Source organism: Anolis sagrei, chromosome X (genome assembly GCF_037176765.1).
Source record: "Anolis sagrei isolate rAnoSag1 chromosome X, rAnoSag1.mat, whole genome shotgun sequence".
Lineage (NCBI taxonomy): Eukaryota > Metazoa > Chordata > Lepidosauria > Squamata > Dactyloidae > Anolis > Anolis sagrei.
Window position 1 is genome coordinate 68130365 of NC_090034.1, and position 16949 is coordinate 68147313.

At 47.6% G+C, this 16949-nt stretch overlaps 1 protein-coding gene across 1 annotated transcript in view; it reads left to right on the forward strand.

Moving 5' to 3' along the window:
* The window catches only part of CXH1orf94 (chromosome X C1orf94 homolog), a 66073-nt gene that overhangs the window by 31955 nt on the left and 17169 nt on the right, over positions 1-16949 (forward strand). The window contains exon 4 of the mRNA XM_060784596.2: positions 7152-7226. Coding sequence (XP_060640579.2) covers positions 7152-7226 — 75 coding nt within the window. The remainder of the gene's footprint in view (positions 1-7151; positions 7227-16949) is intronic.

Genomic DNA, 16949 nt, shown 5'->3' on the forward strand with positions numbered 1-16949 from the left:
ACATTGTGATGTGGCAGCAAAAAAAGCCAATGGGATTTTGGTCTGCATCAATAGGAGTATAGTGTCTAGATGTAGGGAAGTAACGCTACCCCTCTATTCCGCCTTGGTTAGACCACACCTGGAATAGTGTGCCCAATTCTGGGCACCACAATTGAAGAGAGATATTGACAAGCTGGAATGTATCCAGAGGAGGGTGACTAAAATGATCAAGGGTCTGGAGAACAAGCCCTATGAAGAGCGGCTTAAAGAGCTGGGCATGTTTAGCCTGAAGAAGAGAAGGTTGAGAGGAGATATGATAGCCATGTATAAATATGTGAGAGGAAGTCACAGGGAGGAGGGAGCAAGCTTGTTTTCTGCTTCCTTGGAGATTAGGACACGGAACAATGGCTTCAAACAACAAGAAAGGAGATTCCATCTGAACATGAGGAAGAACTTCCTGCCTGTGAGAGTTTGATTTGGGGGGCTGGGGGGGGGGCTGAGTCTGAGTGACAGAGGGTCTACCCTAGCAAACCTTTTGTATCATTACCCCAATACCCCCATGCATATGGGATATATTGAGCATGGTGATCTGATCATGATATGAATAAACATAACGGTTTAAATAATGTACCAGTATGGCCTTAGAATCATAGAATCATAGAATCAAAGAGTTGGAAGAGACCTCATGGGCCATCCAGTCCAACCTTCTCGCGGACCACCATGAGAATTTGGGGGGGGGGGCTGAAGCCCCTCAAGCCCCCCCCCCCCCAGCTACATGCCTGGTGAGAGCCGTTCAGCAGTGGAACTCTCTGCCCCGGAGTGTGGTGGAGGCTCCTTCTTTGGAAGCTTTTAAACAGAGGCTGGATGGCCATCTGTCAGGGGTGATTTGAATCCAATATTCCTGCTTCTTGGCAGGGGGTTGGACTGGATGGCCCATGAGGTCTCTTCCAACTCTTTGATTCTGTGATTCTATGATTCCATAATCTATCATGGCCAAAATTCTGTTGATGTATCAATTGAGATTTATGCTAGGCAACAATGATGCAGGATTTCAGACTTTGTTTGCCACTTTTTCCTTGTCTTCTTCCTACTTCACCTTGTAAAGTTATATTCCATATCCAATTCAACTCTCCTGCATGAGGATAAGTCATTACGGACCTCCAGAGTGTGAGTTTGTTCTACGACATTGCCACTCGAAGAGCAGTAAACACTATCCCCAGATTTCTGTCATTTGTCACCGACAGTTTTTCTTACAGGGGAAAAAATGGCTAGGGGAAAAACTGTCCCAACCAATCTATTGCTTTTTTTAGTTTTGCCGCTGGAGTGCCTTTTATCAGAACCAATGTTCTGCGCTGAAGCATGATGCTGGGGAGCAGAAATAACATATTGCGGGTTTCAGCAAATTGATTCATTTGGGATGGGATGTTGGAAACAGTGGTGGATTCAGGGAATACAAAAGGTTTCTTTTTAACCCTATCACTAACATGGATATTAAATACAGTGCTAAATTTAGTCTTCCTCCCAAAACTTATTGCATTTTTGTGGGATCTGTACACGGCCAATGCAGTTCACTCCATACAGTACAACATGCCTCACAACTTCATATTAAAAGAAAAGGAAAGAAATCCTGATGTCTGAAAAGTTAAAATGATCTCTCTTGGCTATTTTTTGATACCAACAACAGTAGAGTCTCACTTATTTATTTGTTTGTTGTGTTGTTGTTCATTCGTCCAGTTGTTTCCGACTCTTCGTGACCTCATGGACCAGCCCACGCCAGAGCTCCCTGTCGGCCGTCACCACCCCCAGCTCCTTCAAGGTCAGTCCAGTCACTTCAAGGATGCCATCCATCCATCTTGCCCTTGGTCGGCCCCTCTTCCTTTTGCCTTCCACTTTCCCCAGCATCATTGTCTTCTCTAGGCTTTGCTCTCTCCTCATGATGTGGCCAAAGTACTTCAACTTTGTCTCTAGTATCCTTCCTTCCAGTGAGCAGCCGGGCTTTATTTCCTGGAGGGTGGACTGGCTGGATCTTCTCGCAGTCCAAGGCACTCTCAGAACTTTCCTCCAACACCACAGCTCAAAAGCATCGATCTTCCTTCGCTCAGCCTTCCCTAAGGTCCAGCTCTCACATCCGTAGGTTACTACAGGGAATACCATGGCTTTGACTAGGCGGATCTTTGTTGCCAGTCTGATGTCTCTACTCTTTATTATTTTATCGAGACTGGACATTGCTCTCCTCCCAAGAAGGAAGCGTCTTTTGATTTCCTGGCCACAGTCTGCATCTGCAGTAATCTTTATTTGTTTATTTATTTGTTTATTTATTATTTATTTACAGCTTTTATATTCTGCCCTTCTCACCCCGCAGGGGACTCAGGCCGGATTACAGTGTACACATATATGGCAAACATTCAATGCCAATTTTTGACATACAAACATATACAGACATCCACAGAGGCTATTTAACTTTTTCTGGCCGCCAGGGGAGCTGTCGCTTTCATCGTCCATCTGCAACGTTGATGAAGCACTTCCGCATTCCCCGCATGCTTCCCCGCTGAAATGCTTTGCTGGAATCTTCTTTATGGCCTCATAAATCAGTTAATTTAGCCTCCCCACACTTTAAGGTGGTACCTAATTTTCCTACTTGACAGATGCAACTCTCTTTCAGGTTGCAAAGGTCGACAACAGGCTACACACAATTGGTTGGAAACCCACTCCAACCTGGGCTGGCTTCGAACTCATGACCTTTTTTTCAGAGTGATCTTAATGCAGCTGATACTCAGCCGGCTGCGCCACAATCCCGGTGCTTATCCAACCTTTGCTCATCCAACGTTCTGTATTATCCAATGCAGTCTGCCTCCCGCCCAGAAATACAGATGTTTCAATACATTGCTATGTTTTGGTGCTAAATTTGTAAATTCAGTAACGTTACAGTGTATTAAACTGTTTTTTCTGTTGATTTGTTGTAAAACATGATGTTTTGGTGCTTAATTTGTAAAATCATAACATAATTTGACATTTAACAGGCTTTTCCTTAATCCCTCCTTATTATCCAACATTTTCGCTTATTCAACGTTCTGTTTCTGTTGGATGAGTGAGACTCTACTGTAGTATATAAATATCACTACTTTTACTAGAACTAGAATTGTTTAGTGTTTGAACCTTGGGCTAGCATCTGGAGTCCAAGAGTCAAATCCATGCCCAGTCCGGGCCCCCATTGGGTGAATTTGGGCAGGTCATACTCTCTCAGCCTCAGAAAAAGGCCACGGTGAACTCCCATTGAGTGAATTTTGCCAAGAAAAGTTTTCTATCACATTACCGTAAGTCTGAAACAACTGGAAAGCACACAATGCTAGCAACAGTAATAGTTCCAATCATGGGTGCATTCAATTTGTAAAGCAATTAAAGGCTGACTTGGATAATTAATCATTTTAAAGGACAGAATGGCAAATTAAGGATCCACTCTTCTCCTTTTTAGGATTCTGCGTTGCTCTGCCACAGTCCAAAATATTTTTTTTCTTACTGCGAATACCTTCTGGCCATGAAGCTGTGCTGTCTTATTTTCCACTCAGTGTCTTCTGAACCAGAACCTGGAAGTAATAAACTCTCTGCGTTTTGAAGAGTTGGTTTATTAGCGATTTTGCTGTATGCATGGTTTTGTTGTTATGGCTTCTGTTTTTACATTTACTTCCAATTTGAGGTTTTGGTTATGTGCACATCTGCTTAAATTTAATTTTTTTTAGCTAATTGAAAGGCACTTTTATGTCCACCAATATAACATTTCTTGCTTTAATGAATATCGGGCAAGATCTGTCCAAAACTTGACAGTATGGTCAGCCCTCCACATTTGCAAGCTTAACTTTTGTGGAATTGATTAATATGTTGCCTCTAGGTTCTCAAGTGTGACTTCTGCCAAACACTGACTATAAAGTCATATTGGGAGACCTAGATGGAACAGTTCTCTACTTCTTTAGTTAAGAAAGACCTAACTAAGGTAGGGGACGGGCTTAGCACAGCAGGCTGCAGAAAAATCCTGCAGATCGGAAGGCCAGCAGTTGGAGCCCGGATTGGGTGAGCACCCGTTGTTAGGCACAGCTCACCTGCCCACCTAGCAGGTCGAAAGCAGAAATGCGAGTAGATAAAATAGGTACCGCTTTTAGCAGGGAGGTAATAAAGGTGCCCTTAAGGAAATTGATTGGAGGAAAAGCTCCTTAGCATGGAAGATGGAGCAACAGTACCCTCCTGCCCCTGATGGCTGAAGTTGAGCACAGCCTCCAAGATGCCAGAAATAAGATGGGAAAAACTGTCTTTGTTTGTGTTGTCTGTCCTTGTTAATTGTAAAATTGGCATTGAATTTTTGTCATATGTGTGTCTGTAAAGTCGCTCTGAGTCCCCTTCAGGGTGAGAAGGGAGAGGTATAAATACTGTAAATAAAATAAATAATAAATAACTACATTACATTACAAAAATACCGTATATTCTGGTGTATAAGACTACTTTTTAACCCAAGAAAATATTCTCAAAAGTCAGGGGTCGTCTTATATGTGGGGTTGTCTTATACGCGGGAGTAGTCTTATACATGGGAGTAGTCTTATACATGGGGGTAGTCTTATACGCTGGAGTAGTCTTATACACAGGAGTAGTCTTATGCACGGGAATAGTCTTTTACGTGGAAGTAGTCTTATAGAGCGGGTGCTGAAAATTCCAATTGGATTGGAGAATCTGTGGTTGCCGCATATGGTGGGGGGGGGGGGAGCTTAAAAATGGCAATGGCCGTGTCCCTGCCATATGCAGTGACTGTATGAAAGCATTAAGGGCATCGCTGCACAAGTACGGTAGAAGAAAATCCATTCATCAGGATTCGTGGACTTAATGCGGTCCCAATGGTGAGGTGAAGGGGCGCCTCACCAGGAAGGTGTATGTGAAGAGCGGAGCAAGCTGCAGGCATCTGGCACACCCGGGGTATGGAAAAAAGAGATAGAGTGGCTCTGGGCCCAGATAAACGCACCTCGTTTACCTGTCTGACCTCCTCCTCTGCCTCTCAGATCTCACTCCTGAAGACTGCAGTGAAGCGGTGCAAGTGCACATGTGCGATATCTGAAAGACAGAGAAGGAGGTACAGTAATAGGAAAATTACCATATTGAAATCAAATCTGATGCTTTTAAAAAAATTGGTGTGCGTTGGAAGAGGGGTAGTCTTATATGGCGAATATATCCCAAACTCTATATTTTAACTGGAAAAGTTGGGGGTCGTCTTATACGCCCAGTCATCTTATATGCTGGAATATACGGTATATGTCATTTACACAGTAAAATTAATGCAGTTTGACTCCATTTTAACTGCTATTGCTCAATGCTGTGGAATCTTGGGATTTGTATTTCATCAGGCACCAGCACTCCTTGGCAAAGGAGGCTAAAGATATTGTAAAATGGCAACTCCTAGGATTCCTTAGCATTCAGCTAGGGCACTTAAAAGGGGTCAAACTGCATTAGTTTTATAGTGATGCATCCTGAATATATCCATCTACAATAGTGGTTCCCAACCTGTTTTGATCAGGAACCACTTTGTCCAGGGACCACTCTCCAACATTAGTACCAAAAGAGTTATGAATCAGTTTTCGGTCAACTTTAGATTTGGTTTGGTTATTTGGGGTGCGGATTCAGAAAATTGCATTGCATAGACCACATCATCTCTAGTTTCTGATACAGAACATATGCCATCCAGTAGTCACCATCTGCTCACCCACAGAAAACCATATATAATGATATAGAGCCGCGGATCTTATTTTAGGTCTCACGGCCTACCAGTGGGCCATGGCCCACAGGTAGGGAACCACTGATCTAGAAGATGGCCTCTCTCTTTTTGTACTGCATGTTACCTTCTTGGGCATTATTGTCTTTTCTAGTAAGTCATGTATTCTTGTGATATGTCCAGCCCTACTGTCTTATTTTTGCTGTCTAGACCTCTAGGATTAATTTTTCAGTGTACATGAATTCTTGATGAGGCATTACTTCACATCTTTTGTGGAATAACTGAAAATTTTAGTTATTTTCAAAGTTATGAGATGTAGTCACTTTATCGTAAAACATATTGCATGACGGAAGAGTTACTTATACATGCAGCAGAACATGAAACTTTCTGATGCAGACTGGAATCATGACGATTGCGTTCAATGAAAGTAGATCTAATCAATAAATTCTTGAATGATAAATTAACCCATAGGAAAATTTGACTGCAGTCAAGATGACAAATTAGATTTAAGGCAGTTTTCTTTCTCTCCAAGCACTCTGGGACCTTTGGGTTTGTGGGGTTTGGTGGTAGGACTCACCCACCGCAAATGGGGGAAAATGTGAATGGCCACACAAGATATTATTAAATGATGATGATATGTGTGCATGCCCACATACCCATTTTAGATAAGGACCATGATGATCTATGGTCCAATGAAACCAAAACTCAGGAAGGCCCCTTGTAAAAAAAAGTATTTATTTCATATACTCCTAAAAAAGGGAAAAATATATAGTTTGATTTATTTCTAGAAATTGCAGTTATTTAAAAATAGAACTTTATTTATATACCATTCTATCTCCCCTGGGGGACTCAGGGCAGTTTTCCAAATGGTAAAAAAAACAAAACCATACAGAGTAAGCATAAAAAAAACCTCTAGGGAGTGAGTTCCAGAGTCAGGGGGCCACTACAAAGAAGGCACTTTCTCTCGTCCCCACAAGTTGCACTTGTGATGAGGGCGGGAGCAAGAGAAGGGCCTCTCCGGAAGATTGAAGAGGTCATGTGGGTTCGTAGACGGAGATCTTAGATCTTAGAATTCGCGCTGGTTTGTAGAGGTAGATGCGATCACGAAGATAGGCGGGGCCTGAACTGTGTAGGGCTTTATAGGTCATCACCTGCACTTTGAATTTGGCTCGACAACTTATTGGCAGCCAATGCAGTTGTTTTAATAGGGGCATTGTATCGTCCTTATAATTTGCTCCAGTTAGGAGCCTGGCTGCCGTCCCATTGTACCAGTTGGAATTTCCAGGCCGTCTTCAAGGGCAGCCCCAAATAGAGTTCATTCTCCAAGTCGCTCTGCTACAGATAACTGAATGAGACTTAGTAAACAGGCCTAAAAGAAGATTAAAACCTCCAGGTCAAATTCTGATTTATATCTTTTTTTACACAGAGCTTGTATCAGCAAAGAGCACGGATCCCTTACCAGCAGACGCTACATCCTCAGCTGGGATGCTATTCCAGACAGGTACAGAGTAACATGGATTGGTGGAATAAGTATCAGTCTTAGTCGATAAAAATGCATTCAGGGGCTTTAACCAAGTCCCTCTCCCCAGTAATGGATATTGGGTCAAGTGTCCAGATTTTTGACCTTTAAAACAGCTACCCAAAGTATGAATCCTACTCTGCAATTGACCCAGCACTTCAGAGTTGATTCACTGAATTGGAAGAAAATCGAAGGACTATCTAGTCCAGTGGTTCTCAACCTTCCTAATGCCGTGACCCCTTATTACAGTTCCTCATGTTATGGTGACCCCCAACCATCAATTTATTTTCATTGCTACTTCATAATTGGAATTTTGCTACTGTTATGAATCGTAATGTAAATATCTGATCTGCAGGATGTATTTTCATTCACTGGACCAAATTTGGCACAAATACCCAATACGCCCAAATTTGAGTACTGGCGGGGTTGGAGAGGTTGATTTTATCATTTGGGAGTTGTAGTTGCTGGGATTTATAGTTCACCTACAATCAAAGAGCATTCTGAACTCCACCAATGATGGAATTGAACCAAACTTGGCACACAAAACTCCCATGAGCAACAAAAAATACTGGAAGGATGGCGAGAAAGCGAGGCAGGCGAGGCGGGCTTTGCGCAGGCCAGGCCTGCACGGAGGACGCCTCGCCCCCCACCAAACAGCGAGAGAGTGAGGCAGGCAAGATGGGCTTTGCGCGGGCCAGGCCCGCACGGAGGACGCGTCGCCTGCCTTGCCCCCCTGCCGAATAGTGGGAGAGTGAGGCAGGGGAGGTGGGCTTTGCAAGGGCCAGGCCCGCATGGAGGACGCCTCTCCTGCCTCACCTGCCTTGCCCGCCTCGCCCGCCTCCCTCCCCCCAGCCGAACAGCGGGAGAACGAGGCAGGTGAGGTGAGCTTTGCGCGGGCCAGGCCCACATGGAGTATGCCTCGCCTGCCTCGCCCCTTCGCCGAACGGTGGGAGAGTGAGGCAGGTGAGGCGGACTTTGCGTGGTGCCAGACCCAATACGCCCAAATTTGATTACTGGCGGGGTTGGAGAGGTTGATTTTAACATTTGCGAGTTGTAGTTGCTGGGATTTATAGTTCACCTACAATCAAAGAGCATTCTGAACTCCACCAATGAGGGAATTGAATCAAACTTGGCACACAGAACTCCCATGAGCAACAAAAAATACTGGAAAGATGGCGGGAGAGCGAGGGCTTTGCGCAGGCCAGGCCCACTTTGCGCGGGCCAGGCCCGCATGGAGGACGCATCGCCCCCCACCAAACAGCGGGAGAGCGAGGCGGGCTTTGCGCGGGGTCAGGCCTCGTGCGAGGGAGACCTTGCCTGGCCCGCGCCTTTGGGGCGGGGCCAATGGAGGTGGCCTTGCAACCCCTCCAAAATGGCCAGGCGACCCCCCTGGGGGTCGCGACCCCCAGGTTGAGAACAGCTGATCTAGTCCATTTGTATTCTGTTATCTAAGCCCTCCTGACAGAGAGCCATCCAGACTCTGTTTAAAAACCCCAAGAGAAGGAGACTCCGTTGGATTCCAAGGCAGCAGTATTTTCCACTTACCAGCAGGAAATTCTTTCTAATGTTTAGGTGGAATTTCTTCTCCCATCATTTGAATCCATTGACTACTTAGTATCTCGGGTGCAGTTTGACACTGCTTTAACTGCCGTGGCTCAATGCTATAGAATCATGCAAGTTGTAGCTTTTACAAATCCTTTCACCTTTTCTGCCCAAGAGTGTTGGTGCCTCACCAAACTACATCTCCCATAGCCTTGAGTTATGGCAGTTAAAGTGGTATCAAATTGCATTCATTCTACAGTGTATATCAGTGTTTCTCAACCTTCCTAATGCCGTGACCCCTTAATACAGTTCCTCATTTTGTGGTGACCCCCAACCATAACATTATTTTGTTGCTACTTCATAACTGTAATTTTGCTACTGTTATGAATCGTTACGTAAATATCTGAAAAGCAGGATGTATTTTCATTCATGGGACCAAATTTGGCACAAATACCTGATATGCCCAAATTTGAATACTGATGGGGTTCGAGGAGGAGTGAACTTCCCTGTTAGAGGAGCTTCATTGGCTGCCGTTTGTCTTCCGGTCCCAATTCAAGGTGCATATTATCACCTACAAAGCCCTAAATGGTTTGGGGCCCGTCTACCTTCATGACCGGATCTCTCTCCATGAACCAGCCCGAGCTCTTACATCCTCAGGGGAGGCTTTCCTTTCGCCCTTGCCATTATCACAGGCTCATCTTGTAAGCATAAGGAAGAGAGCCTTCTCCTCTGTGGCCCCCTGACTTTGGAACTCATTGCCTGGTGAGATTAGGAAGGCCCCCACCTTACACATTTTCAAGAGGGACCTCAAAACCTGGTTTTTCTGATGCACTTTTGAAGAGTAGCCATATTATCATACACAGTTGCTCCCCCTCAACGGTTTCTGTCCCCAAAGTATATTTTCCCACCTGTATGAAGGTCTATATATTAGGGCTGGGCGGTTTCGTTCATTAATTTCGTAATTCGTTATTAATTCGTTATTTTTTTTTATAACGAAGCGATATTGAACCATTCAGGAGCAACTAAAAATCAAAACGAATTTTTAAAATTTATTTCGTAATTGTTTCGGAATTGTTTTGAAATTGTTTCAAAATTGTTTCGAAATTGTTTTGTTATTATTTCCATATGACTGGTGCAAGTTTTATAGTTGTTGTTTGTTTTATCAGTGATAAAAAAATAAATTATCACACCAACAGTCAACAACAGAGGGAGAGGGAAGCTTCAGAAGTTCCCCCTGTCCCATTTGGAGGGGTTTTTAGCGTATTGCGCAATCGCGTCCGCCATTAACGAATCGATTCGTTATTGTTTCGTAATTGTTTCATAATTTCCGAAATTTCGTAAATATCGAACTTTTTAAAAGAAAACATTCGGAATTCTTTTAAAAAACGAAACGCAAAAACCCCCTAAAAACGAATCGAGTTTAGAAACAAATTTTTCCGTGGTTGCCCAGCCCTACTATATATATATGACCTCATTCCTTTATGAGTTTGTCCCCCCACAAACAATCTGCTCCATCCCTATCTCATCCTGATTTTAGTATTTTTAGTTTTTATCTTGCACATGCAGCCTGCCCATTAAATAAAGATTGATATTATTATTATTATTATTATTATTATTATTATTATTATTATTATTATTATTGTCCCCTGGGCAACGTCCTTGCAGATGGCCAATTCTCTCACAACAGGAGCGGTTGCTCCTGACACGACAAAAAAATATTATTATTGTTATTAAATGTGATTGACTCTTGCTAGGTGAAGGATTGGACGTTGCTAGGTGAAGTGGCCATTTGTGATGTATTTGTTATTTGGGAGTTGTAATTGCTGGGATTTATAGTTCACCTACAATCAAAGAGCACTCTGAACTCTACCAAAATTGGAATTGAACCAAAGTTGGCACACAGAACTCTCATGACCAACAGAAAATACTGGAAGGGTATGGTGGGCAGTGACCTTGAGTTTTGGAGTTGTAGTTCACCTACATCCAGAGAGCACTGTGGACTCAAATAATGCTAGATCTGGACCAAACTTGGCACAAATACTCAATATGCCCAAATGTGAATACTGGTGGAGTTTGGGGAAAACAGACTTGACATTTGGGAGTTGTCATTGGTGGGATTAATAGTTCATCTATGATCAAAGAGCATTCTGAATCCCACCAAAATTAAAATTGAGCTGAACTTCCCACACAGCACCCCTGTGACCAACAGAAAATATTTCCAAAAAGGATGAGAAGGACAGACAGAGAGATCTTCGGCCTTTTTTTGCCATTATATATTTCTGATGGCATTCCTAAGACCATCAGAAATATATTGGTTAAATGAACGAACCCAGAGGGTGATTCTCCCCAATGCTTCCTCTACATCTTGGAAAGAAGTGATGAGCGGAGTGCCAGAAGCAGGGTTCCGTCCTGGGCCTGGTTCTGTTCAACATCTTTATTAATAACTTAGATGAAGGGCTAGAAGGCAGGATCATCAAGTTTGCAGACGACACCAAATTGGGAGGGATAGCCAATACTCCAGAGGACAGGAGCAGGATTCAAAACAATCTTGACAGATTAGAGAGATGGGCCAAAACTAACAAAATAAAGTTCTACAGGGACAAATGCAAGATACTCCACTTAGGCAGGAAAAACGAAATGCAAAGATACAGAATGGGGACACTTGGCTCGAGACCAGTACATGTGAAAAAGATCTTGGAGTCCTTGTGGACAGCTAGTTAAACATGATCCAACAATGTGATGTGGCAGCAAAAAAAGCCAATGGGATTTTGGCCTGCATCAATAGGAGCATAGTGTCTAGATCTAGGGAAGTAATGCTACCCCTCTATTCTGCCTTGGTTAGTCCACACCTGGAATAGTGTCCAATTCTGGGCACCACAATTCAAGAGAGATGTTGACAAGCTGGAATGTGTCCAGAGGAGGGCGACTAAAATGATCAAGGGTCTGGAGAACAAGCCCTATGAAGAGCGGCTTAAGGAGCTGGACATGTTTAGCCTGAAGAAGAGAAGGCTGAGAGGAGATATGATAGCCATGTATAAATATGTGAGAGGAAGTCACAGGGAGGAGGGAGCAAGCTTGTTTTCTGCTTCCCTGGAGACTAGGATGCGGAACAATGGTTTCAAACTACAAGAGAGGAGATTCCATCTGAACATGAGGAAGAACTTCCTGCCTGTGAGAGCCATTCAGCAGTGGAACTCTCTGTCCCGGAGTGTGGTGGAGGCTCCTTCTTTGGAAGCTTTTAAACAGAGGCTGGATGGCCATCTGTCAGGGGTGCTTTGAATGCAATATTCCTGCTTCTTGGCAGGGGGTTGGACTGGATGGCCAATGAGGTCTCTTCCAACTCTATGATTCTATGATTTCTATGATTTCCTGATGGTCTTTGGCAACTCCTCTTACACCCCCTTGCGACACCCCCCCTCCGGGATCCCGACCCCCAGGTTTAGAAACACTGGTGGAGATGCATGTTAAGTCATCAGCTGGCTGACTTTTCAGAAAATACTGGAAAACCACAGAGATGACATAATCCACTCAAGTGGCTTTTCTTTTTGTGCACTCAGCTCCCTCCCCTGCTTCAATTCTTTCATCCTGAATAGGGATACATTTCAGATTTTATTCTACATATTTATTGGTAAATCTTCCCCAAATGGCATTCTCCTCCATCTGGACTGTGCAAATTGAGCAGGTTTGGCTATTCCAAGAAAGGAGGAGCCCTTTTTGCACCTGCTTGACAGGTGTCATATCCACACTAAAGCTGAGAAGCTGCTCAAGAAGAAATAAAAGAGAGAGGTGGAAACCTTAATTCAGTATTAATGCTGAAAACACAGGGATTTCAAAGCCAGACTTTTAATGCAAAGCACTTGTAGCCTGAGGGGCAATGAAGCTGACAGCTCTGCTTGCTTGCCAGCTTTGGATGGCATGTTCTTCCTCTCCTGAGTGTAAAGAAATGCAGGCATGTTGGGAAACTGATATCAAAAAGACGCTGAAAATAACCTCTTGCCCGTCCCAAGGAAAGCATCTCAGAGCAACAATCTCTCAAAAGATTACTAGAGATTTACTAATGCAATAGAATCTGAGACCACCCAGAAGGGGTTTGTAGGACATTTTTAGCTAGAAGAAAATTCTGCAGCAAAGATTGGTGGTTCCCTCTTGTCTCCTGCATATGTCATCAGTTGGGGACCCCTCCCCGCAGAACCAGCTGCCACTCTGGGCCAGAGTGAGGGGGGGGGGCAGGGTACAGTTCCCTCTTGTCTCCTGCATATGTCATGGTTGGGGACGACTCCCACTTCAGCACCAACTGCCACTCTGGGCCAGAGTGAAGAGAGAGGGGGCCAGGGGACAGTTCCCTCTTGTCTCCTGCATATGTCATCAGCTGGGGATCCCTCCCAACCAGCACCAGCTGCTACTCTGGGCCAGAGTGAAGAGAGAGGGGCCAGGGGACAGTTCCCTCTTGTCTCCTGCATATGTCATCAGTTGGGGACCCCTCCCCGCAGCACCAACCGCCACTCTGGGCCAGAGTGAAGAGAGGGGGGCCAGGGGACAGTTCCCTCTTGTCTCCTGCATATGTCATCAGTTGGGGACCCCTCCCCACCAGTACCAACTGCTACTCTGGGCCAGAGTGAAGAGAGAGGGGGCCAGGGGACAGTTCCCTCTTGTCTCCTGCATATGTCATCAGTTGGGGACCCCTCCCCACCAGTACCAACTGCTACTCTGGGCCAGAGTGAAGAGAGAAGGGGACAGGAGACAGTTCCCTCTTGTCTCTTGCATATGTCATCAGTTGGGGACCCCTCCCATCCAGCACCAACTGCCGCTCTGGGCCAGATTGAAGAGAGAAGGGGACAGGGGACAGTTCCCTCTTGTCTCTTGCATATGTCATCAGTTGGCAACCCCTCCCCCCCAGCACCAACTGCCACTCTGGGCCAGAGTGAAGAGAGAGGGGGCCAGGGGACAGTTCCACCTTGTCTCCTGCATATGTCATCAGTTGGGGACCCCTCCCCCACAGCACCAACTGCCACTCTGGGCCAGAGTGAAGAGAGAGGGGGCCAGGGGACAGTTCCCTCTTGTCTCCTGCATATGTCATCAGTTGGGGACCCCTCCCCCACAGCACCAACTGCCACTCTGGGCCAGAGTGAAGAGAGAGGGGGCTAGGGGACAGTTCCACCTTGTCTCCTGCATATGTCATCAGTTGGGGACCCCTCCCCCACAGCACCAACTGCCACTCTGGGCCAGAGTGAAGAGAGAGGGGGCCAGGGGCCAGTTCCCTCTTGTCTCCTGCATATGTCATCAGTTGGCAACCCCTCCCCCCCAGCACCAACTGCCACTCTGGGCCAGAGTGAAGAGAGAGGGGGCCAGGGGCCAGTTCCCTCTTGTCTCCTGCATATGTCATCAGTTGAGGACCCCTCCCCACAGCACCAACTGCCACTCTGGGCCAGAGTGAAGAGAGAGGGGGCTAGGGGACAGTTCCACCTTGTCTCCTGCATATGTCATCAGTTGGCAACCCCTCCCCCCCAGCACCAACTGCCACTCTGGGCCAGAGTGAAGAGAGAGGGGGCCAGGGGCCAGTTCCCTCTTGTCTCCTGCATATGTCATCAGTTGAGGACCCCTCCCCACAGCACCAACTGCCACTCTGGGCCAGAGTGAAGAGAGAGGGGGCTAGGGGACAGTTCCACCTTGTCTCCTGCATATGTCATCAGTTGGGGACCCCTCCCCCACAGCACCAACTGCCACTCTGGGCCAGAGTGAAGAGAGAGGGGGCCAGGGGCCAGTTCCCTCTTGTCTCCTGCATATGTCATCAGTTGAGGACCCCTCCCCACAGCACCAACTGCCACTCTGGGCCAGAGTGAAGAGAGAGGGGGCTAGGGGACAGTTCCACCTTGTCTCCTGCATATGTCATCAGTTGGCAACCCCTCCCCCCCAGCACCAACTGCCACTCTGGGCCAGAGTGAAGAGAGAAGGGGACAGGGGACAGTTCCCTCTTGTCTCTTGCATATGTCATCAGTTGGCAACCCCTCCCCCCCAGCACCAACTGCCACTCTGGGCCAGAGTGAAGAGAGAGGGGGCCAGGGGACAGTTCCACCTTGTCTCCTGCATATGTCATCAGTTGGGGACCCCTCCCCCACAGCACCAACTGCCACTCTGGGCCAGAGTGAAGAGAGAGGGGGCCAGGGGACAGTTCCCTCTTGTCTCCTGCATATGTCATCAGTTGGGGACCCCTCCCCCACAGCACCAACTGCCACTCTGGGCCAGAGTGAAGAGAGAGGGGGCTAGGGGACAGTTCCACCTTGTCTCCTGCATATGTCATCAGTTGGGGACCCCTCCCCCACAGCACCAACTGCCACTCTGGGCCAGAGTGAAGAGAGAGGGGGCCAGGGGCCAGTTCCCTCTTGTCTCCTGCATATGTCATCAGTTGGCAACCCCTCCCCCCCAGCACCAACTGCCACTCTGGGCCAGAGTGAAGAGAGAGGGGGCCAGGGGCCAGTTCCCTCTTGTCTCCTGCATATGTCATCAGTTGAGGACCCCTCCCCACAGCACCAACTGCCACTCTGGGCCAGAGTGAAGAGAGAGGGGGCTAGGGGACAGTTCCCTCTTGTCTCCTGCATATGTCATCAGTTGGCAACCCCTCCCCCCCAGCACCAACTGCCACTCTGGGCCAGAGTGAAGAGAGAGGGGGCCAGGGGCCAGTTCCCTCTTGTCTCCTGCATATGTCATCAGTTGAGGACCCCTCCCCACAGCACCAACTGCCACTCTGGGCCAGAGTGAAGAGAGAGGGGGCTAGGGGACAGTTCCACCTTGTCTCCTGCATATGTCATCAGTTGGGGACCCCTCCCCCACAGCACCAACTGCCACTCTGGGCCAGAGTGAAGAGAGAGGGGGCCAGGGGACAGTTCCCTCTTGTCTCCTGCATATGTCATCAGTTGAGGACCCCTCCCCACAGCACCAACTGCCACTCTGGGCCAGAGTGAAGAGAGAGGGGGCTAGGGGACAGTTCCACCTTGTCTCCTGCATATGTCATCAGTTGGCAACCCCTCCCCCCCAGCACCAACTGCCACTCTGGGCCAGAGTGAAGAGAGAGGGGGCCAGGGGCCAGTTCCCTCTTGTCTCCTGCATATGTCATCAGTTGAGGACCCCTCCCCCACAGCACCAACTGCCACTCTGGGCCAGAGTGAAGAGAGAGGGGGCCAGGGGCCAGTTCCCTCTTGTCTCCTGCATATGTCATCAGTTGGGGACCCCTCCCCCACAGCACCAACTGCCACTCTGGGCCAGAGTGAAGAGAGAGGGGGCCAGGGGCCAGTTCCCTCTTGTCTCCTGCATATGTCATCAGTTGGCAACCCCTCCCCCCCAGCACCAACTGCCACTCTGGGCCAGAGTGAAGAGAGAGGGGGCCAGGGGCCAGTTCCCTCTTGTCTCCTGCATATGTCATCAGTTGAGGACCCCTCCCCACAGCACCAACTGCCACTCTGGGCCAGAGTGAAGAGAGAGGGGGCTAGGGGACAGTTCCACCTTGTCTCCTGCATATGTCATCAGTTGGGGACCCCTCCCCCACAGCACCAACTGCCACTCTGGGCCAGAGTGAAGAGAGAGGGGGCCAGGGGCCAGTTCCCTCTTGTCTCCTGCATATGTCATCAGTTGAGGACCCCTCCCCACAGCACCAACTGCCACTCTGGGCCAGAGTGAAGAGAGAGGGGGCTAGGGGACAGTTCCACCTTGTCTCCTGCATATGTCATCAGTTGGCAACCCCTCCCCCCCAGCACCAACTGCCACTCTGGGCCAGAGTGAAGAGAGAGGGGGCCAGGGGCCAGTTCCCTCTTGTCTCCTGCATATGTCATCAGTTGAGGACCCCTCCCCCACAGCACCAACTGCCACTCTGGGCCAGAGTGAAGAGAGAGGGGGCCAGGGGCCAGTTCCCTCTTGTCTCCTGCATATGTCATCAGTTGGGGACCCCTCCCCCACAGCACCAACTGCCACTCTGGGCCAGAGTGAAGAGAGAGGGGGCTAGGGGACAGTTCCACCTTGTCTCCTGCATATGTCATCAGTTGGGGACCCCTCCCCCCCAGCACCAACTGCCACTCTGGGCCAGAGTGAAGAGAGAGGGGGCCAGGGGCCAGTTCCCTCTTGTCTCCTGCATATGTCATCAGTTGAGGACCCCTCCCCACAGCACCAACTGCC